Source organism: Saccopteryx bilineata, chromosome 5 (genome assembly GCF_036850765.1).
Source record: "Saccopteryx bilineata isolate mSacBil1 chromosome 5, mSacBil1_pri_phased_curated, whole genome shotgun sequence".
Classification (NCBI taxonomy): Eukaryota; Metazoa; Chordata; class Mammalia; order Chiroptera; family Emballonuridae; genus Saccopteryx; species Saccopteryx bilineata.
The window spans coordinates 212,374,181-212,393,476 of record NC_089494.1 but is presented as its reverse complement, the minus strand read 5'-3'; the positions used below and the strand labels follow the sequence as shown (position 1 = coordinate 212,393,476).

Sequence of the window (19,296 nt, the reverse complement as noted above, 5' to 3'; positions counted from 1 at the left end):
TAATTTTTTACATTTAAAAACAACTACAATTATGTAAAAGTGATGTTTGTAAAACATTAATTGCCTTGTGGTTATGTTCAATCCAAGAGTCATTCATTGCCTTTGAACTCCAATTTAAAAACCAATTCATGCCAGTAACTGTAACAAAATGAAATTAAAATTTCATAAAAACTAGAGCATGCACCAAAAAATGGATTTCAGATTTGGAATCAGTGATGCAGAGATATATAGAAACAGTTCTAAAACCTCATGCAACAGAAAATGAAAATAATTGTTCCCCAGTGTTGTATTTGTAATCTTCACATTCTCTCCTGTCCTTTGCCTCACACAGAATATCCCATATACAGGAACGTTGAATTTATAGTAAGGAGAGAGAGTACTATACTTTTAATAGAATAAACATGTTTTTATTGAATTTTAAGTATTTTATGGGTCTTCAAAGCAGCATCTATACTTTTGTTTTGAAAAAGGAGAACTGTGGGGGTGGAGAGCACCGGGAAAATTTTTTCTTTGGTTATTTTAAGAAGAGTCACTAGTTTGCATCATGATATTTGTCCTGAGTCGAAAAAAATATTACACACGTGTTTCAGCTTCACTAAAGTGATCAAAATAAACGTTGGCTGAGGTCAATGTTCTGTACACTCAGAACGGCAAAGAACCGAATCTTGATTTTCAGTGGGGAAGAAAATATATGAGTTATTTTTTTATGGGATATAAATCTTTGTTTCCTTTTATTAGGAAATTTGAAATTATTAACCTTCGCTCTGAATCAGCTTACTAGAGTGGATACCTCTGCTTACTTAGTGTCACATTTCTCCCTGGGTGTATTCCCAGCCCTTTTCACTGTTAATCTCTGGGTTAAGTGGAAAGAGTTCCAGGAATCTCCCTTTCAGTTATCCCTTTTGAAACCTTGTTTTTAATAGAACTTTTCTTTCTTGGCTTGCATGACACTTTATCTTTCTTTTCCTTTCTTTTTGCCGTTTGCAAAGACTCTTGGGAGGATTTGACAGATTTGGTGGAGCAAATGCGTGATGATACAGAAGGTGCGTGCCACACCAACATCTTTCAGCTGTTTTTTCTTTCTTGCTTTCTTTTTTAAAAAATTTCTAACCACCTTTTGATTGTTTTTCATAAGAGGGAATGTCAGGTTTAGGTTTGATTTTCCATTTTAGTAACTAGAACAGTAAGCATATGTGCCAGGCTTTTCATATAGGGTTAGGGTTTTCGGTCTTGCATTTAAAATCTTTATTTATCCTGTGGTTTCAAGTAAAGTGGCATTTATCTATGTATTACACTGTTCCCTTAGAATATTTGCTGAATGACATGTTCAAACGGGACTTTATTTCAGGGTTATATCAAGTTTTTCCATGGCTGTTTATTCATTTGTGTTGGAAAGATGTAAAGTTTTTTGCATTCATAAAAATATAGAGAGAGGCAGTCCCCAGGTTATGATTGAGGTAGGTTCTGTAGGTTTGAAAATGTTTCAGTATTTATATGCCCAGAAAGGTGAAAATAAGTACCCTTGATGATGTTAAGACAAATATCTAAGTTGCATTTAATAGATAAATGTACTCTTTCCAGCTTATATACAAATTTAAATGAACAAACATACAGAACCTGTCTTGTTCGTAACCCCAGGTACTGCCATTTATATTTTATATATATAGTTCTGTGAATCCCACAGTAATCAAACAAACGTATCCCAGCAATCTACAGTACTGGTCTGGATTGTAGCTCTGATTTGCAGATTTCCATGACATTCCATGCTTTCAGCTTGGTCATCATTCCTTTTGTGGTGGAATTGCTTTAAAAAGTCTCACATAATGTATAAAAGTTTTCCCAAAGCAATTATTGTTTCTTCTGTAATGGGCATCTAATTTAAGGGAGCTCAAGATGATTCACACATTTTAAAATAAAAATAGAAAAATTAGAGTGTGGCTCCACTCTACTATATCATTTACATTCTCCCCCTTTGCCTGGGCAATTGAAGGTCGACAGCCTCAGTGCACACACTCTCTCTCTCTCTCTCTCTCTCTCTCTCTCTCTCTCTCTCTCTGCCCAGATTGGCCTGTTCACTGACTGCGTGAGCTGCCCTCAGCCTCCTCTCCTGACTTGTTGCTGTGGCGGCCCACGGAGAGCATTTACTCCCATCTCCCTTCCCCCACCCACCTGCACCGCCCTCAGTATAGACCAGAGCTCCTGGAGGGGCCCCCTGGCCGCTTGGGTCCACACCCAGATCCTACGAAACATGGGGCCTAAGGCTTTTTACTTGTTCTCTAATTCATGTGTGTTTATCATCCTACTTACAGAGTAAAATCCTTGAGAGCAGAGATTGCCTTAAACTTCCTGGTGTTCAAATCAGACAGTTTTCTATGTCCAGTGCTGCCCTATAGTTTCTTTACCACTTTGAATGAATTAGTTATCCTGAGTTTCAGCTCATTTCCTGTAGTGAAGCTATCTTTTTTATTACACCTTTGCTTCTGCTTTTAATATAGCTAGTTATGTATAATTTGGTGAAAAAAAATCAGTACTACTAGTAGATGGACAGTTCACAGACACAAAAAGAGGAGGGTATAGATTTCTTCATTCAGTGAGTAATGTTTACTAGTGTGTTAGCTACTATTTTTATTGTTTCCCAAGCACTAGATAGGTTTAAGGTTTTGATTTCTTTAAAGTATATATGAGAGAAAAATTCTACATAAAAGCCAGCAGATCTGTGCCCTTCTCAAGGAATTCTTTCCTGTGACTCAACTCTGGTAAAATTCTGGTTTTCTTAATACAAAGGACTGCTGCAAGAATCAAGCCTACTGTGAGCCAGCCTTTTTGTTTGTTTTTTTGGTTTTGCTGGAATTTTTGTAAATGGTTATTAAAGGCAAAATCAAAGGGGCAATAAGATGAGCTGTTACAGTAGAGCACATAAAAATCTGGAAGATGTGAATTGTATCAATGCTTTGATGATCTTATTCAATTACCAGTCAAGTAGTATATGGTAATATTGGCCAAGAACCAGTTTACAGAAGTCTTTCTGGAATGTAATCCTTAAAAAACATCAGAATGGAGGAAGGGAAATGGCTTTACTTGTTAACTTTTGAGTCATTTCATCCTTGTCTTTTTTTTATATCATTTTCTACTTTTGTCTCGTTTCAGTTATGTGAAATGCTATAATTTTACTGTATTACATAACTTGAGTTTTTGTCAATGAATACTTATAGCAATAATATACATAAATATGAATTATGGGAAATTACCCACACAAACCACACACAGCAGCTCAGGGTCTGGGAGGATCCTGGTTTCAAACTGTGGGAAAGCTGATAATGTGTCAGCCCAGATCTTTACAGGGGAACTTACCTCATTGCTGATCTCTTTCAATTCCATTTCTTATCTGTTCTGTGGATGTGTCGTAACAGTTGGCTTTTTCATAAAGTATTAACACTGGCTTCTAGACTCCTGAAAAAATGCTTTTTAAAATAACAAACTTTTAGAAGTGGCAGATTTGAACAGTTAGAATTTATTTGCTTTTTAATTTTGGCAAGATTGAAGGTTTTTCTGGTGAACTGATTTCTTACAGTGATGACTGGTTTTACATTCAGTGTGTCTTTGGCTTCCGTCTAAGTAGAACATGACATGTCTTCTTAGAGTGATCAATTAGCTCATATCTCCTCTCATTGTATGCTATTAATTTGTGTCTACAAGTCTTGAACCTCACTAGAAAATTCTGAAGATTAAATGAAAGGATAAAAAGCACATAATTCATATTTTTAGCTTTGCTGTAAACATTGAATTCCTTTCTATACTTATTATAAGCCTTGAAAACAGATTCTGTGAACTTGCAGTGGCCCAGATTACTACCCATCTCTGTGAGCATTGAAATGGTTGGAACAGTACTTGAATTAGGGAAATATTATAGACATGTGAATGAAATATTACCTGATCAAGATTATTTACTGGTTTTTTGAACTGTTTTCTTTTGGGTTAAGATTTAGTGTCCACCATCTTGAAGAATGGAAGGAACATACTTAAGAGACTTTCTTGGCATCTAGCACTGTGTCATGTAGTCATTCAGTAAAGGTTTATTTATTTATTTAATTTTTTTTTTTTTTTTTCATTTTTCTGAAGCTGGAAACGGGGAGAGACAGTCAGACAGACTCCCGCATGCGCCCGACCGGGATCCACCCGGCATGCCCACCAGGGGCGACGCTCTGCCCATCCTGGGCGTCGCCATGTTGTGACCAGAGCCACTCTAGCGCCTGAGGTAGAGGCCACAGAGCCATCCCCAGCGCCCGGGCCGTCTTTGCTCCAATGGAGCCTTGGCTGCGGGAGGGGAAGAGAGAGACAGAGAGGAAAGCGCAGCGGAGGGGTGGAGAAGCAAATGGGCGCTTCTCCTGTGTGCCCTGGCCGGGAATCGAACCCGGGTCCTCCGCACGCTAGGCCGACGCTCTACCGCTGAGCCAACCGGCCAGGGCTAAGGTTTATTTTAAATTAACTAAAATTGTAAAATTTATGGAGGGCCATAGTACTCTGAGTAGTTGACTTTTGGTGGTGGTTGTTCTTAGTATGTCCCAAACATTTCTTTTTAAAAGAAACAAACATATGTATTGTTCTTTTTTAATTTTATTTAATTTTTTTTAAGATTTTATTTTTTTCATTTTAGAGAGAAAAGGAGGGAGGAGCAGGAAACATCAACTCCCATATGTGCCTTGACCAGGCAAGCCCAGGGTTGTGAACCAGCAACCTCAGCATTTCAGGTCCCAAGCATTTCTGAATACTTAACATATGTGAACTTGTTTAATATTCAAAATCCTGTTATCAAAAAAAAAGGCCCTATTATCATTTTATAGATGAGAAAAGTGAGGCCTACAGAGTGAGAAACTTTCCCAGTGGAATACTACTCAGCTATAAAAAGGAATAAGCTGTTGATACACAGAACAACCTGAATGGATCACTAAAGAATTATGCTGAGTGAAGAAAAAACTATCATATTTCCCCATGTGTAAGACACATCATTTTTCAAAAAATTTGGGGTATAAAAACAGGGTGCGTCTTATACAATGGTTGTAGGGTTTTTTACTTGCATTTCCCACTTGAGGAGTTGTATGAATTTTATGATGAATAAAACTTGAGTACAATAACTTTATGTAATCCTTTTTTTTTTTTTTCAAATTTCAGGCCTCAAAATTAAGATGTGTCTTATACATGGGGAAATATGGTAATTTAAAGAGTTTCATAAGACCCTGGCCAGTTGGTTCAGTGGTAGAGCATTGGCCTGGTGTGTGGAAGTCCCAGGTTTGATTCCCAGTCAGGGCACACAGAAGAAGCAACCATCTGCTTCTCCACCCCTTCCTCCCATCTCTCTCTCTCTTCCCCTCCTGCAGCCATGGCTCAAATAGTTCAAGCAAAGTTGGCCCCAGGTGCAGAGGATGGCTGCATGGCCTTACCTTAGGCACTAAAATAGCTTGGTTGCCAAGCAATGGAGCAGACCAGACAGACAGACCATCACCTAGTTGGGGGCTTGCTAGGTGGATCTTGGTCAGGGCACATGCAGAAATCTGTCTCTACCTCCCTGCCTCTCAATGGGGAAAAAAACTATATAATATATGATTCCATTTATATAATATTCTTGAAATAACAAAACTATAGAAATGGAGACTAATTGTTGCCAAGGGTTAGAGGGTAGGGGGCTGGAGGGAAGTGGGCTTAGCTATAAAAGGGTAATATGAGAGATCCTTATGTTGACGGATATATTCTGTGTCTTGACAGTAACTTAATATCAGTATCCTCGTTATGATAAGGTACTCTAGTTTTGCAAGATGTTACCTTTGGGAGAAGTAGGTTAAGGGTACATGATTTCTCTGTATTAGTTCTTAAATCTACCTGTGAATCTACAATTATCTCAAAATAAAAAGCAGATCCCCCGAAAAAGAGAGAGACAGAAAGAGAGAAAAGAATCGTTACAGAATCACATAGCTTGGGAAGAGTTCAAGTTGAGTTAAAACACCAACAGACTCACTCCAGAGCTTAATGCTCTTAACCATCACATGAAAGTTTTTCAAATTTTTTTGACTCAAGATCCACTGTAAAAGCATATTTCCATTGCATCTTAGTACATACATCACTTATGTGTATATATCTAGAACAAAAGTTTCGTGAAACAATACATAACTTCACTATGAGGAACATACTAAATCAATTCTATACTGCAGTAAGGAGTCTAACCTTTAGTTCAGGACACTCCAGTATCCTGTACTGCCTCTCTGGTATGGATCCATTTCAGCCCTAGCAGCTAAGATGTAAGTCATTCCTGAAATGACTGCTTGGCTTCTGTTCCCAACCGATAACTGTTGGACCCTTTAAAGGCTGGGCCACTAACCCTGTGTCCACCTGTTTCCCTTTAAAATATCTCTTCTGGTGAATGCATCTTTTCTAATAATTGCTGCTGTTATCCTTATGCTAGTGATTATCCAACCCCAAACTTTAATTTGTATTTGCAACAATGTGATGTAAATTATGCAGAGAATGCTTTTACATAAATATCCTTTTCTGTATCCAAAACCAAGCTGATTTTACTCCTTATCTCCAAAAACACTTGTTTTTTTGTTCTTTCATTTCTATTTCTAGTGTCCCAGGGCAAAGACTTTGGGTTATTCTTAACTTCTCTTTTCTTAGCAGATACAGTTCTTCATGGAAGGCTATTTTTACCCTCTTCCCCCAAATCCACTTTGCATAATCCTCTCGGACTCATCATCCCCATTCAAGTTTTTAATCATACAGCTCACCTGCTCAGAATCTGCAAGGTTCCCCTTGCCTCTTTCACGAATGTACAAGTCCAGTTTTATAGACCCGTGTCACCTGCCTCCTGCCTCCCTGTGTGTTCCAGTTCACCCAGGAAGGACTCCCATTCCACATTTTTCATACTTCATTTATGTTACTTTTGGTGCCTCATTTGGAGCACAAGTATATGATACTCCAGGAATTTAAGATAGAGATAATTCCTGGTTTTTGTGGGGGTCTGGTGTTTACCCTACTTAAAGCTAAAAAAAAAAAAAGAAAAAGAAAGGAGGGAGGGAGGGGGGGAGGGAGGGAGGGAGGGGAGGAAGGAAGGAAAGAAAAAAGAAAAGAGAGAGGAAGGGAAGGGAAAGGAAAGGGAAAGGGAAAGGAAAAGGGAAAGAAAAGGAATTCTCCTCTTAGTGCTTCTTGGACACTGGCAAAAGACCCAAGACTCCTAGGTCAGAGACCAAGGATGTTCCTCGTGACATTGCAAGCAGCCTGAACATCCGCATGTGTGTCAGCTCCTCTTGCACCAGAGTCCCACCGAGGGACACTGTATGGCGCAGCGAGAAGCTCCATCAGTGGTGGGTAGCTTGTGTTGCATCTGAGGAGCACTGTTTGGGGAATCCATTGCTTTATAGGAAGCGGTAGGAAAGCCTCATCTCTCATGATTATTAGCTGCATAAACAACCCTGAGAAACGGCCTGGGTGAAAGAGTGGTCAGGACCTGGAGTGCTGATACAGCCCAGTAAGCCCAGGTGGTAGCACAGGAGGTCCAGGGAAGATGGTCTCTCCCAACATTTTACAGGTGAGATATGGAGAAAGGGTATTTTATTACAAGGTCCTTTTAGTAATTGTCTTCATTATGAAGGACTCATATGGACTTCATAATTGGACTCATTTTATGTTCAATTTTATAACCTAATAACTATTACAGCAAAGGTTCAAAATAGATTTATTTAGAAATAACTGGTCTTCAGTCATTCTGAACATAGAAAAAGCTTTCTGCTAGTTTGTCATTTTAAATCTCTTATTAATGCTCTCAGGTATCATTGGAAATCTCTGTGACAACTATGTTATTTCTCTTATAAAAGTTTTGATCTATTAAATAAGCAGGGAATTCTGAATATTAACTACTACTTTATTACATATGAATTATCCCCACTTTTCCAAGAATAGAGTGCAAAGTAACATACTTAACTGATTAAGTATACCCTACTTTTCCTTCAATTATTCATGAAACATTTCAGGATTTCTCTGTATAAACATTAGTCACTGCAGTATCAAGAAATAAAATGGGGTCTTGGTCAGATGATTGGTTTACAAAACTGTGACTCACTGTCACTCTTAGCTATGACTTTGGGTTCACTTCTGTCATCACTTAACTAAATGAATCACATGATTCTAAAGTTTATTAAAATGTTTTCATGTGGAAATGAGCAGTCTTAAAGAGATTTAATGAAGACTCACACATTCTTGAAAGAATTTTGATTTGAAAACCAATCACTATAGTGCATAATTTTAGCTATAGTCATTCCACAATAACTTTTTAGTCCACTGCCCCTGCTGTGTTCCCACCAAGATGATTTGCACCACCATTCATCTAAGTGCAGGAACTAGAAACGGGAAGGTTCCTCTCCCTTCTTTCTCCTTAACTCATGTCCAAGGGGTCATCAGGTTGGTTGGTTTGTTTTTCAGTTTCAATCCCTTTAATTCTTTTTTAGGGTATTTTATTTTTTCCTTTTTATTAAATTTACTGGGGTGACATTGGTTAATAAAATTACATAAGTTTCATGTGTACAATTCTATAATATATCATCTGTGTAGTGCAGGGGTCCCCAAACTTTTTACACAGGGGGCCAGTTCACTGTCCCTCAGACCGTTGGAGGGCCGGACTATAAAAAAACTATGAACAAATCCCTGTGCACACTGCACATATCTTATTTTAAAGTAAAAAAACAAAACGGGGACAAATACAATATTTAAAATAAAGAACAAGTAAATTTAAATCAACAAACTGACCAGTATTTCAATGGGAACTATGGGCCTCTCACTGACCACCAATGAAAGAGGTGCCCCTTCCGGAAGTGCGGCGGGGGCGGATAAATGGCCCCGGCCCCAGCTGTAGTTTGGGGGCCCCTGGTGTAGTGTATTGTGTTCACCACAATCCTGACTGTACTCTCCTTCCCCACTCTGCACCTGCTGCTCTCTCTGGTCTCATTCCTTATCCTTTCTCCTCAGCTGCTGCAGTGGAGCCTTACTTGTTCCTCGGCCTTGAGTTCTTGTACCCTTCTAATTCACCTTCCACAAGGCTACTAGAATGGCTTCTCTAACTTTCAAATCTGTGACATCACACCTCACATTAAAATCTTTACTGACTTTACAGTAAAAACCCACACTCCTTAAACTGGGGTCTTAGCAATCTCTCTTTCCCATTTCTCATCTCACAACACGTACATGCATCATAAACCTCTGGCATTTTGTGTTTTGTTTTTTTTAGTATGCCATGTTCTTCCATACTTCTGTGCCTGTACCCAAGCTGTTCCTTCACAGCTCTGCTCCTGCCACTTCCTTGCCTGACTAGTTATTTCTGTCCTTTAAGAATGAACTCAAAAGTCTCATCCTCTTAGTGAAATAATGGCACCTAGTGATTTCTATATATTAATTTTTAATCTGCTGCTTTTATGAATTACTATATTGTAGAGATTTTAGTTTATTTTGTCTGATTTTTTGGGTGAAAAGTCACATTGCACGAGAAGAGTAATATTTGATCCACTCTTACTATTTTATATAAGACTATTTATATGTCTCCAATTTATCTTTAACTGCCACACTCAGTCCAGTGTTAACAGCTATGTTAATGGATCTTTTTTTTTTTTTTCATTGATTTGAGAGAGAGGTGGAGAGGGGAGAGAGAAAGAGAAAGAAAGAGTGATAGAGAATAAGAAGCATCAACTCGCTGTTCCACTTAGTTGTTCCATGTAGTCGTACATTCACTGATTGCTTCTTGTATGTGTCCTGACCAGGATCAAACCTGCAACCCTGGCAGGCTGGGATGACACTATCCGCTGAGAAACCCAGCCAGGGCCTGGATATCTTTTAATTTCCTTAAAATTCTATAGAATGAATAAACATTTTATAAGTTGCCTGGCCTGTGGTGGCACAGTAGATAAAATGTCAACCTGGAACGCTGAGGTCACCAGCTCGAAATCCTGGGCTTGCCTGGTCAAGGCATGTATGGGAGTTGATGCTTCCTGCTCCTCCCCGCTTCTCTTCTCTCTCTCTCTCTCTCTCTCTCTCTCTCTCTCTCTCTCCCCCCCCCCCCTCTCCTCTCTAGAATGGATAGAGTCTTTAAAAAAAACATTTTATAAGTTAAAAAATCCTCATTCTCTGAGAATTTATATATACTTACCTGTGCCCCTTAAATTTAAATGAAAAATGGAGCCAGGTCAGGTAGCTTTTTCCTATGCATATTCCCATAGTGTCCTAGTCATATTTTTGTTGATGTTCTTATTGTTATATGTTTGCTGTGCATCTCAAACTTTTCTACAGAAGTACAGCAATGGCAGAAGAAATTGTCTTGGATTTACAGCCTGCCTAAAATGCTATATTAATATCATGTCTACTGTCTTAACCTTAATATATATATATATAAAATTTACATTTAATTTCATACAATGGGTATTATATTTGGTTTAATATAAAATTTTTGAATATACTTATCCTGAAATAAAATTGATCTTTGCCAAAGGTGATAATGTTTATCCTGAAATTTCAAGTATTCTCTGTAAGCTTCCCTGTTTTGTTCTCCAGACTTCTATATTATCCAAGTTTGTTGAATAGTAAGTATTTCGATGTTTGGGACTAAGTCTTTTATCTATGGATTCTGAACAGTGTATGTTCAATATTAATTGAAGAAAATGAATGAATGAATGAATGAATGAATACACAAAAGTTCAGTTTTGAGATTAATAGTCAAATGTCAGCACTGTGAAAATTACAATTTTAATGATTATTTTCTCATAGAAAATGTATGACTAAATATTATAAAAGTCATGCATTTAAAAAAATAATTTTCTGGCCTACACAATATAGCAAAACTTTATTTAACTTTTATTTATTGATATTAGAGAAAGAGACAAACTTTGATCTGTGCCTGTATGTGCCCTGACTGGGATCAAACCTGCAACCTTTGCATGTCGGGATGATGGGATGACGCTAACCAACTGAGCTATCAGACCAGGGTTTATTTAACGTTTTATAATTCAAAGTATAAAATACACAGTAAGGATCACAGAAGTATTCAGCTCAATGAAATTTCACACATCAACAATTTCACACAACTGATACCCATATCAAAAAACCAAGTTTGGCCTTGGCCAGTTGGCCCAGTGGATAGAGTGTTGGCCTGGCATGTGAACATCTGCATTTGATCCCCATTCAGGGCACACATGAGAGGGACCATCTGCCTCTCTCCCTTACCCTCCCGCAGTCAGTGGCTCAATTGGTTCAAGCGTGTTCTCCAGTGCTGAGGATAGCTCAGTTGATTTCAGCAATGGCCCAGACCCAGGTGGGTCCGGGTCGAGGTCCATGTGGGAGTCTGTCTTTCTATCTCCCCTCCTCTCACGTATAAAAAAACCCCACAAAACTTAACCAGCCTCTCAGAAGTCCCTTCATGTTCTCATCTGGTTGTTACAGCCCTTTTTAACAGTATATATTAGTTCCACAAAATCATTTTATACTTTAGTACAAGTCAAGACAACCAATTAATTGAGTCGAGAATTTCTTATTCTGTCACAAATCAAGTTAAGGATTTGGTATTCATAATTAATAGCCAACATTACAAAATAAAAAAAGATAATTAATTTTAAGTACTAATTACTTTCAGCACTTTAATACTAACCAGAAAACATAATTTAAATTATTTGTAATGACCATTACTCTTATATATACTATACAACACAAAAATGTTGATAATATGCATTAAATAATAATCAATTTAACTTATGCTTTAAGTAACTAATAACAAGCAATAAATTCTTTTCAGCTCTGATATATAATTGTCAAATTACCCCAATTTTTGTTTGACTTTTTAGAATTTGTTTAGAGCAGTAGTTTGTCAATGGAGAGGGAACCCGACTTCATCTCCGTGGAAAGGTTTTGCAGTATCTAGAGATCTGAAAACATTTTTGGTTGTCATTGGAGGGTGTTACTGACATCTAGTGGGTAAAGGCCTGGGTTGCTGCTAAACTTGATTCACAGAACAGCAACCACCCTCCCTACCCCCGCCAAAAAAATATTATGGCCCAAAATGTCAGTAGTGATGAGGTTGAGAGTAATATTTTCTAAAAAATGGGTGTATTGTTGTGTTTGATTCAGTTTAGTTTAGATAGGGTTTAGCACCATACTAACAGTCTAAGGCAGGGGTCCCCAAACTACGGCCCGTGGGCCGCATGCGGCCCCCTGAGGCCATTTATCCAGCCCCCGCCGCACTTCCAGAAGGAGCACTTCTTTCATTGGTGGTCAGTGAGAGGAGCATAGGTCCCATTGAAATACTGGTCAGTTTGTTGATTTAAATTTACTTGTTCTTTATTTTAAATATTGTATTTGTTCCCGTTTTGTTTTTTTACTTTAAAATAAGATATGTGCAGTGTGCATAGGGATTTGTTCATAGTTTTTTTTATAGTCCGGCCCTCCAACAGTCTGAGGGACAGTGAACTGGCCCCCCGTGTAAAAAGTTTGGGGACCCCTGGTCTAAGGTATTAACGCATTTAATTTCCTAGGCACTAGTTCCATCTTTCTGTAGTTTATGCACCCCAGACCCCGGCCAGATGTCTTGAACATTTTTGCTACTGATTACAAGACTCATGAGATGGGGCAGTGCAGAAGAGCTGATAGAAATGTATCACTCCTTCTGGAAATCGGGTCTTCAAACCTGGTATTTTGTACATACTCTAAATCCAGCTCTCCCCACATGACTGGTTCTTACTAAATTGGAAACTGGTTATGTACTTTGACTAGCAGCATTGCTTAATTTTATTAGCACCCGGACTTAATGGTGTACAGGCTCGAGGCAGAGAGAATAGTTTCTTATAGGCAGCCACTTATCCAACTTCAACCACATTTTCTTGAAACATCCATGCACACCCACCCTGTTTCTTTCTCCCAGTCACTACTGGAGGTCGAAGACACTACCATACATAAATGCTGGTAACAAAGTTGGAAATTAATGTCTGATGACTTTGTTCTTCACTGCTTTTTCAGAGGATATCCTTTTTTTTCCTTTTAATACTTCTGTGTTTCCTGTGAACTTATTCTGGTCTTGATAACTTGACCTACCTTGAACAAAGAGAGCCACATTTGAGGCATGGTCCTAAAACATTTGTTGGTGTGCAAGAAAAAGTTAATGGCAATGTGTACCAATTCTGACTTTTCATTATAAAGTATTCTCTAAAAGTATTACCATAGAGAACTAACTCTTCAATAAACCAAGATTTGTATAGTTGGAACTGTCAATTTACAGTAAGTCCTTAATAGAGAAGATTAGCTGAGATTTTGGCTATTTGATTCTGCTCATTTAACTGTAAAAGCAGACATAAATTAAAACATTTTGTGAAAAAATTGCTTGGGACCATTTAAATAAAATAATCCCCTTTTTATGTTGTGGCTTGTTTGTATTATGGGAGCACAGATTTATCAGTATTTTTTGTCTTCCAAGGAAGAGTTAAAATATTTCATAGCTCTTTAGGCCTTTTTTAGTTTTTATAGAAATTTAGCGTATTTGATGTTTGGGAAGATGTATGTCATAGTGGAAAGAGCATTTTCATATTATAAGATCTATGTCCAAATTCTGCCACCTATAATTATTTTGGCCTTGGACCACTTAACTGTTACGGGTTTACTTTAACTCCTGAAAAGAAGGGATAGTCTTAAATGATAGAGTCACAAGAATTAAATAAGGTAATCATGTAGAAGAACAGTCAGCAAGAAAGAAGGATCAACATTTTTTTGGAGTCACTGATTCATTTATAAGTGGATTATAGAGGTCATGAGCACAGGGTTTGGATTTGGAGAAACTTGATCTAAACTCTGAATCGTCTATTAGTGCTGTGCGCAGGGGCAGCTGCTTTACTCTAAGCCTCGTTTTCCTTCCTTGTATGTTGGTGACTGTCTCGCAGCATGTTGTAAGGAAGGACTGAGATTACATTGTAAGCAGCAGCCCACAGTATCTGACACAGGATACACACCTGTAAATGAAGGTGTTAAGTGTACACATTGTTCTGAATTCTGTCAATAAAATATGGTACTTAGTCCCTTTTCTCAGATAGTTTGAATGATGAGAGCCACACACTCTGTTCTAAGTCTTAAAAATATTACGAATTGGTTGAGTTCTAATACTGCATTATACTAATAATGTTAATTCTTTTTATTTAGTAATACTTAGTTCAAATAATAATGATGATAATTAGTATAAATACTAATAATGCAAATAGTATATTTGGAACAGATTTTAAGTATTCTATCTTTTTTTCATTGGTTTTATTTTTTATGTGATTTTTTTTTTTTTTTTTACAGGTACAGAGAGAGAGTTAGAGAGAGGGATAGATAGGGACAGACAGACAGGAACGGAGAGAGATAAGAAGCATCAATCATCAGCTTTTTGTTGCAACACCTTAGTTGTTCATTGATTGCTTTCTCATATGTGCCTTGACCGTGGGCCTTCAGCAGACCGAGTAACCCCTTGTTCAAGCCAGTGACCTTGGGTCCAAGCTGGTGAGCTTTGCTCAAACCAGATGAGCCCACACTCAAGCTGGCGACCTTGGGGTCTCGAACCCTGGTCCTCGGCATCCCAGTCCGACGCTCTATCCACTGCGCCACCGCCTGGTCAGGCTGGTTTTATTTTTTAAAGCACTTCAAAAATTGTGTAAAGAGTAAAGGGGCAGCTCACGGGTGGAAGCGGACCAGCCTGAGGGCTGTGGGAGAGTGAGCTGTGATGGCTGCCCAGTCAGGGTGTTGGCAGAGGCAGTGCTGAAAATATTAAAAGACTGCACTCAAAGCTGAAAATGTGAAATTTTTACTCTGTGATTAAGGATATTCCTAAGGGGGACATATCTTATTTTTTTAACAAGTACATGGCAGAGAAGAATATAGTAGCTAATAGTATAACTTGGTACCACTGCCTTGATTTTTGCCAAAACAACTATTTTACCCACCATTTTTCCTTTGCACCATCAATGCAAAGGTCAACATAATGAAATTATACTGACTTTTTAAATGCATTATTTCCAGTAACCAGGCAACATCTTCTCCTTTGGCTATAGATCCTAATTATCTCATGGCTAACGAACGCATGAACCTGATGAACATGGCCAAGCTGAGTATCAAGGGCTTGATCGAATCAGCCCTGAACCTGGGGAGAACTCTGGACTCTGACTACGCACCTCTCCAGCAGTTCTTTGTGGTGATGGAGCACTGCCTGAAACACGGCTTGAAAGGTGGGCCATGGCCTCAAAGTGTGTGTCCAGCTGTGGCCTAACAATGTGTGCCCAGGAAGAAAAGCATTCTTTGTGGAGCCAAAGAATAAGAGGCTTGAATTCATATTAATCTGTTGAGATGCAGCCTGTATGTGTGCAGAGATATGGTTGTCTTAAAGTATTATAGGGCTTAAAAAACACAGATCATTAAATATAAATACTAGAGCTGGAAGGGCCGTTCTAAGTGGCTGCTCTAATACGGCAGTTATGTTTGGCGGGTTGGCAATAGGCCTAGGATGGGAGGTGCCTCGCCTATCTGTCGTGTGTGGGGCAGAGCAAGTGCTAGACCTCGCACCTGGCTCTCGCTTCCATGCTCTTCCCACTTAACTGAAAGCTTTTGAACGTAGGACCCAGTCTTGTTGACCTTTCTTTTCCTTCTTCTTCCCTGATAGTTGATAGCCTCTTTCTGGATTATATAGTCTTTCCTATTGGACTTTTCTTCACTAATACCAGATAGCTTTAAGTACTATATTGTTAAATGTTTTGTTATATATAGAGCTAGTCCATAAATTCTTCCTGAAAAAAAAGAAGGACTATGTCTTAGAAAGTAGGGGATTTTTGATTTTTATAAAATGTTACATATTATGAAAGCATGAATAATCTTAGAAATACCTGGTAATCTAGGACTAGTTCCTGGAAAAGAGTACTGAATAGATGGGAGGGGTGTGTGTGTGTGTGTGTGTGTGTGTGTGTGTGTGTTGAGGGCATGTTTATGTTGTAAAGAATATTAAAATATAGCTTTGTTTTTATCTCCTTAGCTAAGAAAACTTTCCTTGGACAAAATAAATCCTTCTGGGGGCCTCTAGAACTGGTAGAAAAGCTTGTTCCAGAAGCTGCAGAGATAACAGCAAGTGTTAAAGATCTTCCAGGACTTAAGTAAGTTTAAGGTTGGATTCTGTTTGTGAGAGAAAACATTCTCATTAACCATTCCCTTGAAGAATGAGACTAAAAAAATGATGACCATAATAATTTATTTCATAACAATTCAAAATGCGTACTGTTGCTATGAGTAGGCACTGTTTTGAGAGAACTGGCAATGTAGAATATTAAGAGAAATATGCCTGTGAGGAATAATTATTATTACTAATCTGAGAGAGGTTGTCTTCATGTTAAAATACCACACATTTTCTTATTTTTTTAAAGCACTTGTGGGAAACATTTAGTGAATTTCAAGAAATTAGTCAAAGGAGATAGCATACTGGACTTAAAAAAAAAGAATGTGTTTGATGGAGTTTGAAAACTAAAATTAAAGCAGTTAACAAGTGAACCTCGGGAACTGATACCCAGAACCTGCCTTAGAACTTGATAAAGTTCTGATCACCTTCCCCAGTTAGATTGGTTTAATTTTAATCAGATAGAGGTCTAAGTAGTCTGTGTCTGCATTATTATTATTATTTGGGCACTTATATGATCCACAGTAAATTTATGAGGATTCACTGATATTGATCTGATGGAATATCTGACGGAACACTTTGGACCATCAAATTGTGGTCTCATTCAGTAATTCTTCACCAGAGTATTTGCCCCAAACATATCCTCCGGCTCCCTTTCGTCACACAGAATCTGCACAGGATGTGGAGGAGAGGTTGTGAGGAGCACCTCAGTGTGTGTGCTCTGCTGGGGGACCATTAGCAAAAGTAAGTAAATCTGTCCCATTGTGACCCTATTTCTGCTACTTTAGGTTGTTTGGTTTCTGTGTTTTTGTAGGACACCAGTAGGCAGAGGAAGAGCATGGCTTCGATTGGCATTAATGCAAAAGAAACTTTCAGAATATATGAAAGCTCTGATCAACAAAAAGGAACTTCTCAGGTATGAACATCTTCTCGTTGAACTTTGGTGTGTTTTTTCTTGCTATGTTATCCATCATACGAGGCCAAGTTATGTAAATTTATCAGTTTTGTAGATCAGAAACAGTTGATTCATAACACTTTCACATAGTTTAACTGACACCTCCTTCCACACCTCCAACACACATGCTCAGGAATAGGTATTTTTATGTTATGAATGTTGTTTGTCACTGTGGCACATATATGGTCCCTTGCAGGGCAGTCCACAACTTAACACCTCTACACAATAGGGAAGGGCTTTTGACACCTTAGCACGCACCAAGGTTTAATAAGACAGGAAGTTGACATGTAACATTAAATTCAAGTGCAACACACAAAAAAATTTTTTTCCAGATGGAAACAATGAGAAAGAAGAAAAAAAAATTTTAGAGGAAAACATAAAGGAGACAAAAACTTCTTAAACAAGATACAAAAAGTTCTACCTATAAAGACGACAAATAGATAAATAGGTCTACATTAAAATGAAGAAGTTCTGTTCACAAGTACAGATATGTGGGGAAAGCATGAATACTCATTTCAATGAAAATACCATTCTGATTATTTTTTTTCTTTCAGCTGGACTGTTTATTATCTAGAGTTTATTCATGCATCTATTATCTAAATAAAGTCTTCGAGCCATCTTTTTTTTCTTTTCTTTTTTTTACTGTTATCATAGATGACCATATTCAACCATGAGGCAAGCGTTTTCCTTTTTGTTTTGTGATTTCATCATTGGTTCTTGAGATTTTATTACAATAGAGCACTCCATGGATTTCTTACAGTGAATTCTATGAGCCAAATGCCCTCATGATGGAAGAAGAAGGAGCCATAATTGCTGGTCTGTTGGTGGGCCTGAATGTCATTGATGCCAATTTCTGTATGAAAGGAGAAGATCTAGACTCTCAGGTGTGAAAAACATACTCATTTACCAAGTGTGTCACTCTGAGTTTTGTCATCTCAGAATTTGGATTGATCAGATTATTCCAACAAAATTAGGGGAAATTCCTTAAGTCATAAATAGGATTTCCTTTCATTTTGATGTGAATATTAAAAAAATGAGTTTGCTACCAGTTATCTCAGTGGATAGAGTTTCAGCCCAGCGTATGGACATCCCATGTTTGATTTCTGGTCAGGGCACCCAAGAGAAGTGACCATCTGCTTCTGTCCTTTTCCCTTTTCTCTCCCTCTTACCCTCTCACAGCCAGTGACTCACTCAGTTGGTTCAGTGTGACCCTGGGTGCTGAGGATAGCTCAGTAGGTCCAAATGTCAGCCTCAGGTGCTAAAAATAGCTTGACTGATTAAGCATCAGCCCCAGACAGAGGTTGCCAGGTGGATCCTGGTTGGGGTGCATGTGGGAATCTGTCTCTCTGTTACCCCTTCTCTAGCTTAAAAAAAAATTAGTTTGTTTACCTTCCAACTTGGCTCATTTATGCATTCTGATGTTTATCAAATTCTTACCTTGACTGTGATCTCTGTTAAAAGTATTTTGCTCAGGCTAACATATACATAAATAGGCCAAATGCTAAAAGTCAGTATAGCATGGTAGTTCAGAGTGAAGTCTCAGAAACCCAACTGTTTAGGTTGAGACTGGCTTCTTCATTTTTTATAATAGCTAGTTACTTAGTTTCTTGATGCTTCAGATTCCTTACCTGTAATGCAGGGATAAGAAATATTATCTCTAGTTCACAGTGATACTGTGAGGGAAAAAGGAATGAGCACATGTAATATACTTAGAACAGAGCTTGGTACGCATTTATTGCCTCATAAATAAATCTGCTGTCTTCACTGTGCCTATTTGTCATCCCTTCTGTATAAAATGCTACGATGAATTTCTGTTACATTTTCCAATGAAAAATGGAAATGAAAGTATATTTTGTTGTGTATTTTAAAAAGAAATAAAGCTGGCCCTGGCTGGGTAGCTAGTTGGTTGGAGCAGTGCCCCAATATGCCAAGGTTGCGGGTTCAATCCCCAATCAGAATTTTTAAAAAAAGAAGGGAGGGGCCCTGGCCGGTTGGCTCAGCGGTAGAGCGTCGGCCTAGCGTGCGGAGGACCCAGGTTCGATTCCCAGCCAGGGCACATAGGAGAAGCGCCCATTTGCTTCTCCACCCCTCCGCCGCGCCTTCCTCTCTGTCTCTCTCTTCCCCTCCTGCAGCCAAGGCTCCATTG

At 38.4% G+C, this 19,296-nt stretch overlaps 1 protein-coding gene across 14 annotated transcripts in view; it reads left to right on the top strand.

Moving 5' to 3' along the window:
• The window catches only part of RUFY3 (RUN and FYVE domain containing 3), a 96,395-nt gene that overhangs the window by 36,566 nt on the left and 40,533 nt on the right, over window positions 1–19,296 (top strand). For 12 of the 14 annotated variants that reach the window (XR_010725618.1, XR_010725616.1, XR_010725617.1 and 9 more), the window contains exons 2-5: window positions 15,090–15,263; window positions 16,061–16,178; window positions 17,010–17,111; window positions 17,911–18,034. Coding sequence is in view for 11 of the 14 variants with exons in the window: in XM_066232493.1 (XP_066088590.1) it covers window positions 15,090–15,263; window positions 16,061–16,178; window positions 17,010–17,111; window positions 17,911–18,034 (518 nt within the window). In the remaining 3 variants the exon portion in view is untranslated. Of the gene's footprint in view, window positions 1–989; window positions 1,044–15,089; window positions 15,264–16,060; window positions 16,179–17,009; window positions 17,112–17,910; window positions 18,035–19,296 lie in introns of all 14 variants that reach the window. The other 2 variants (XM_066232496.1, XM_066232503.1) reach the window with 1 other exon arrangement.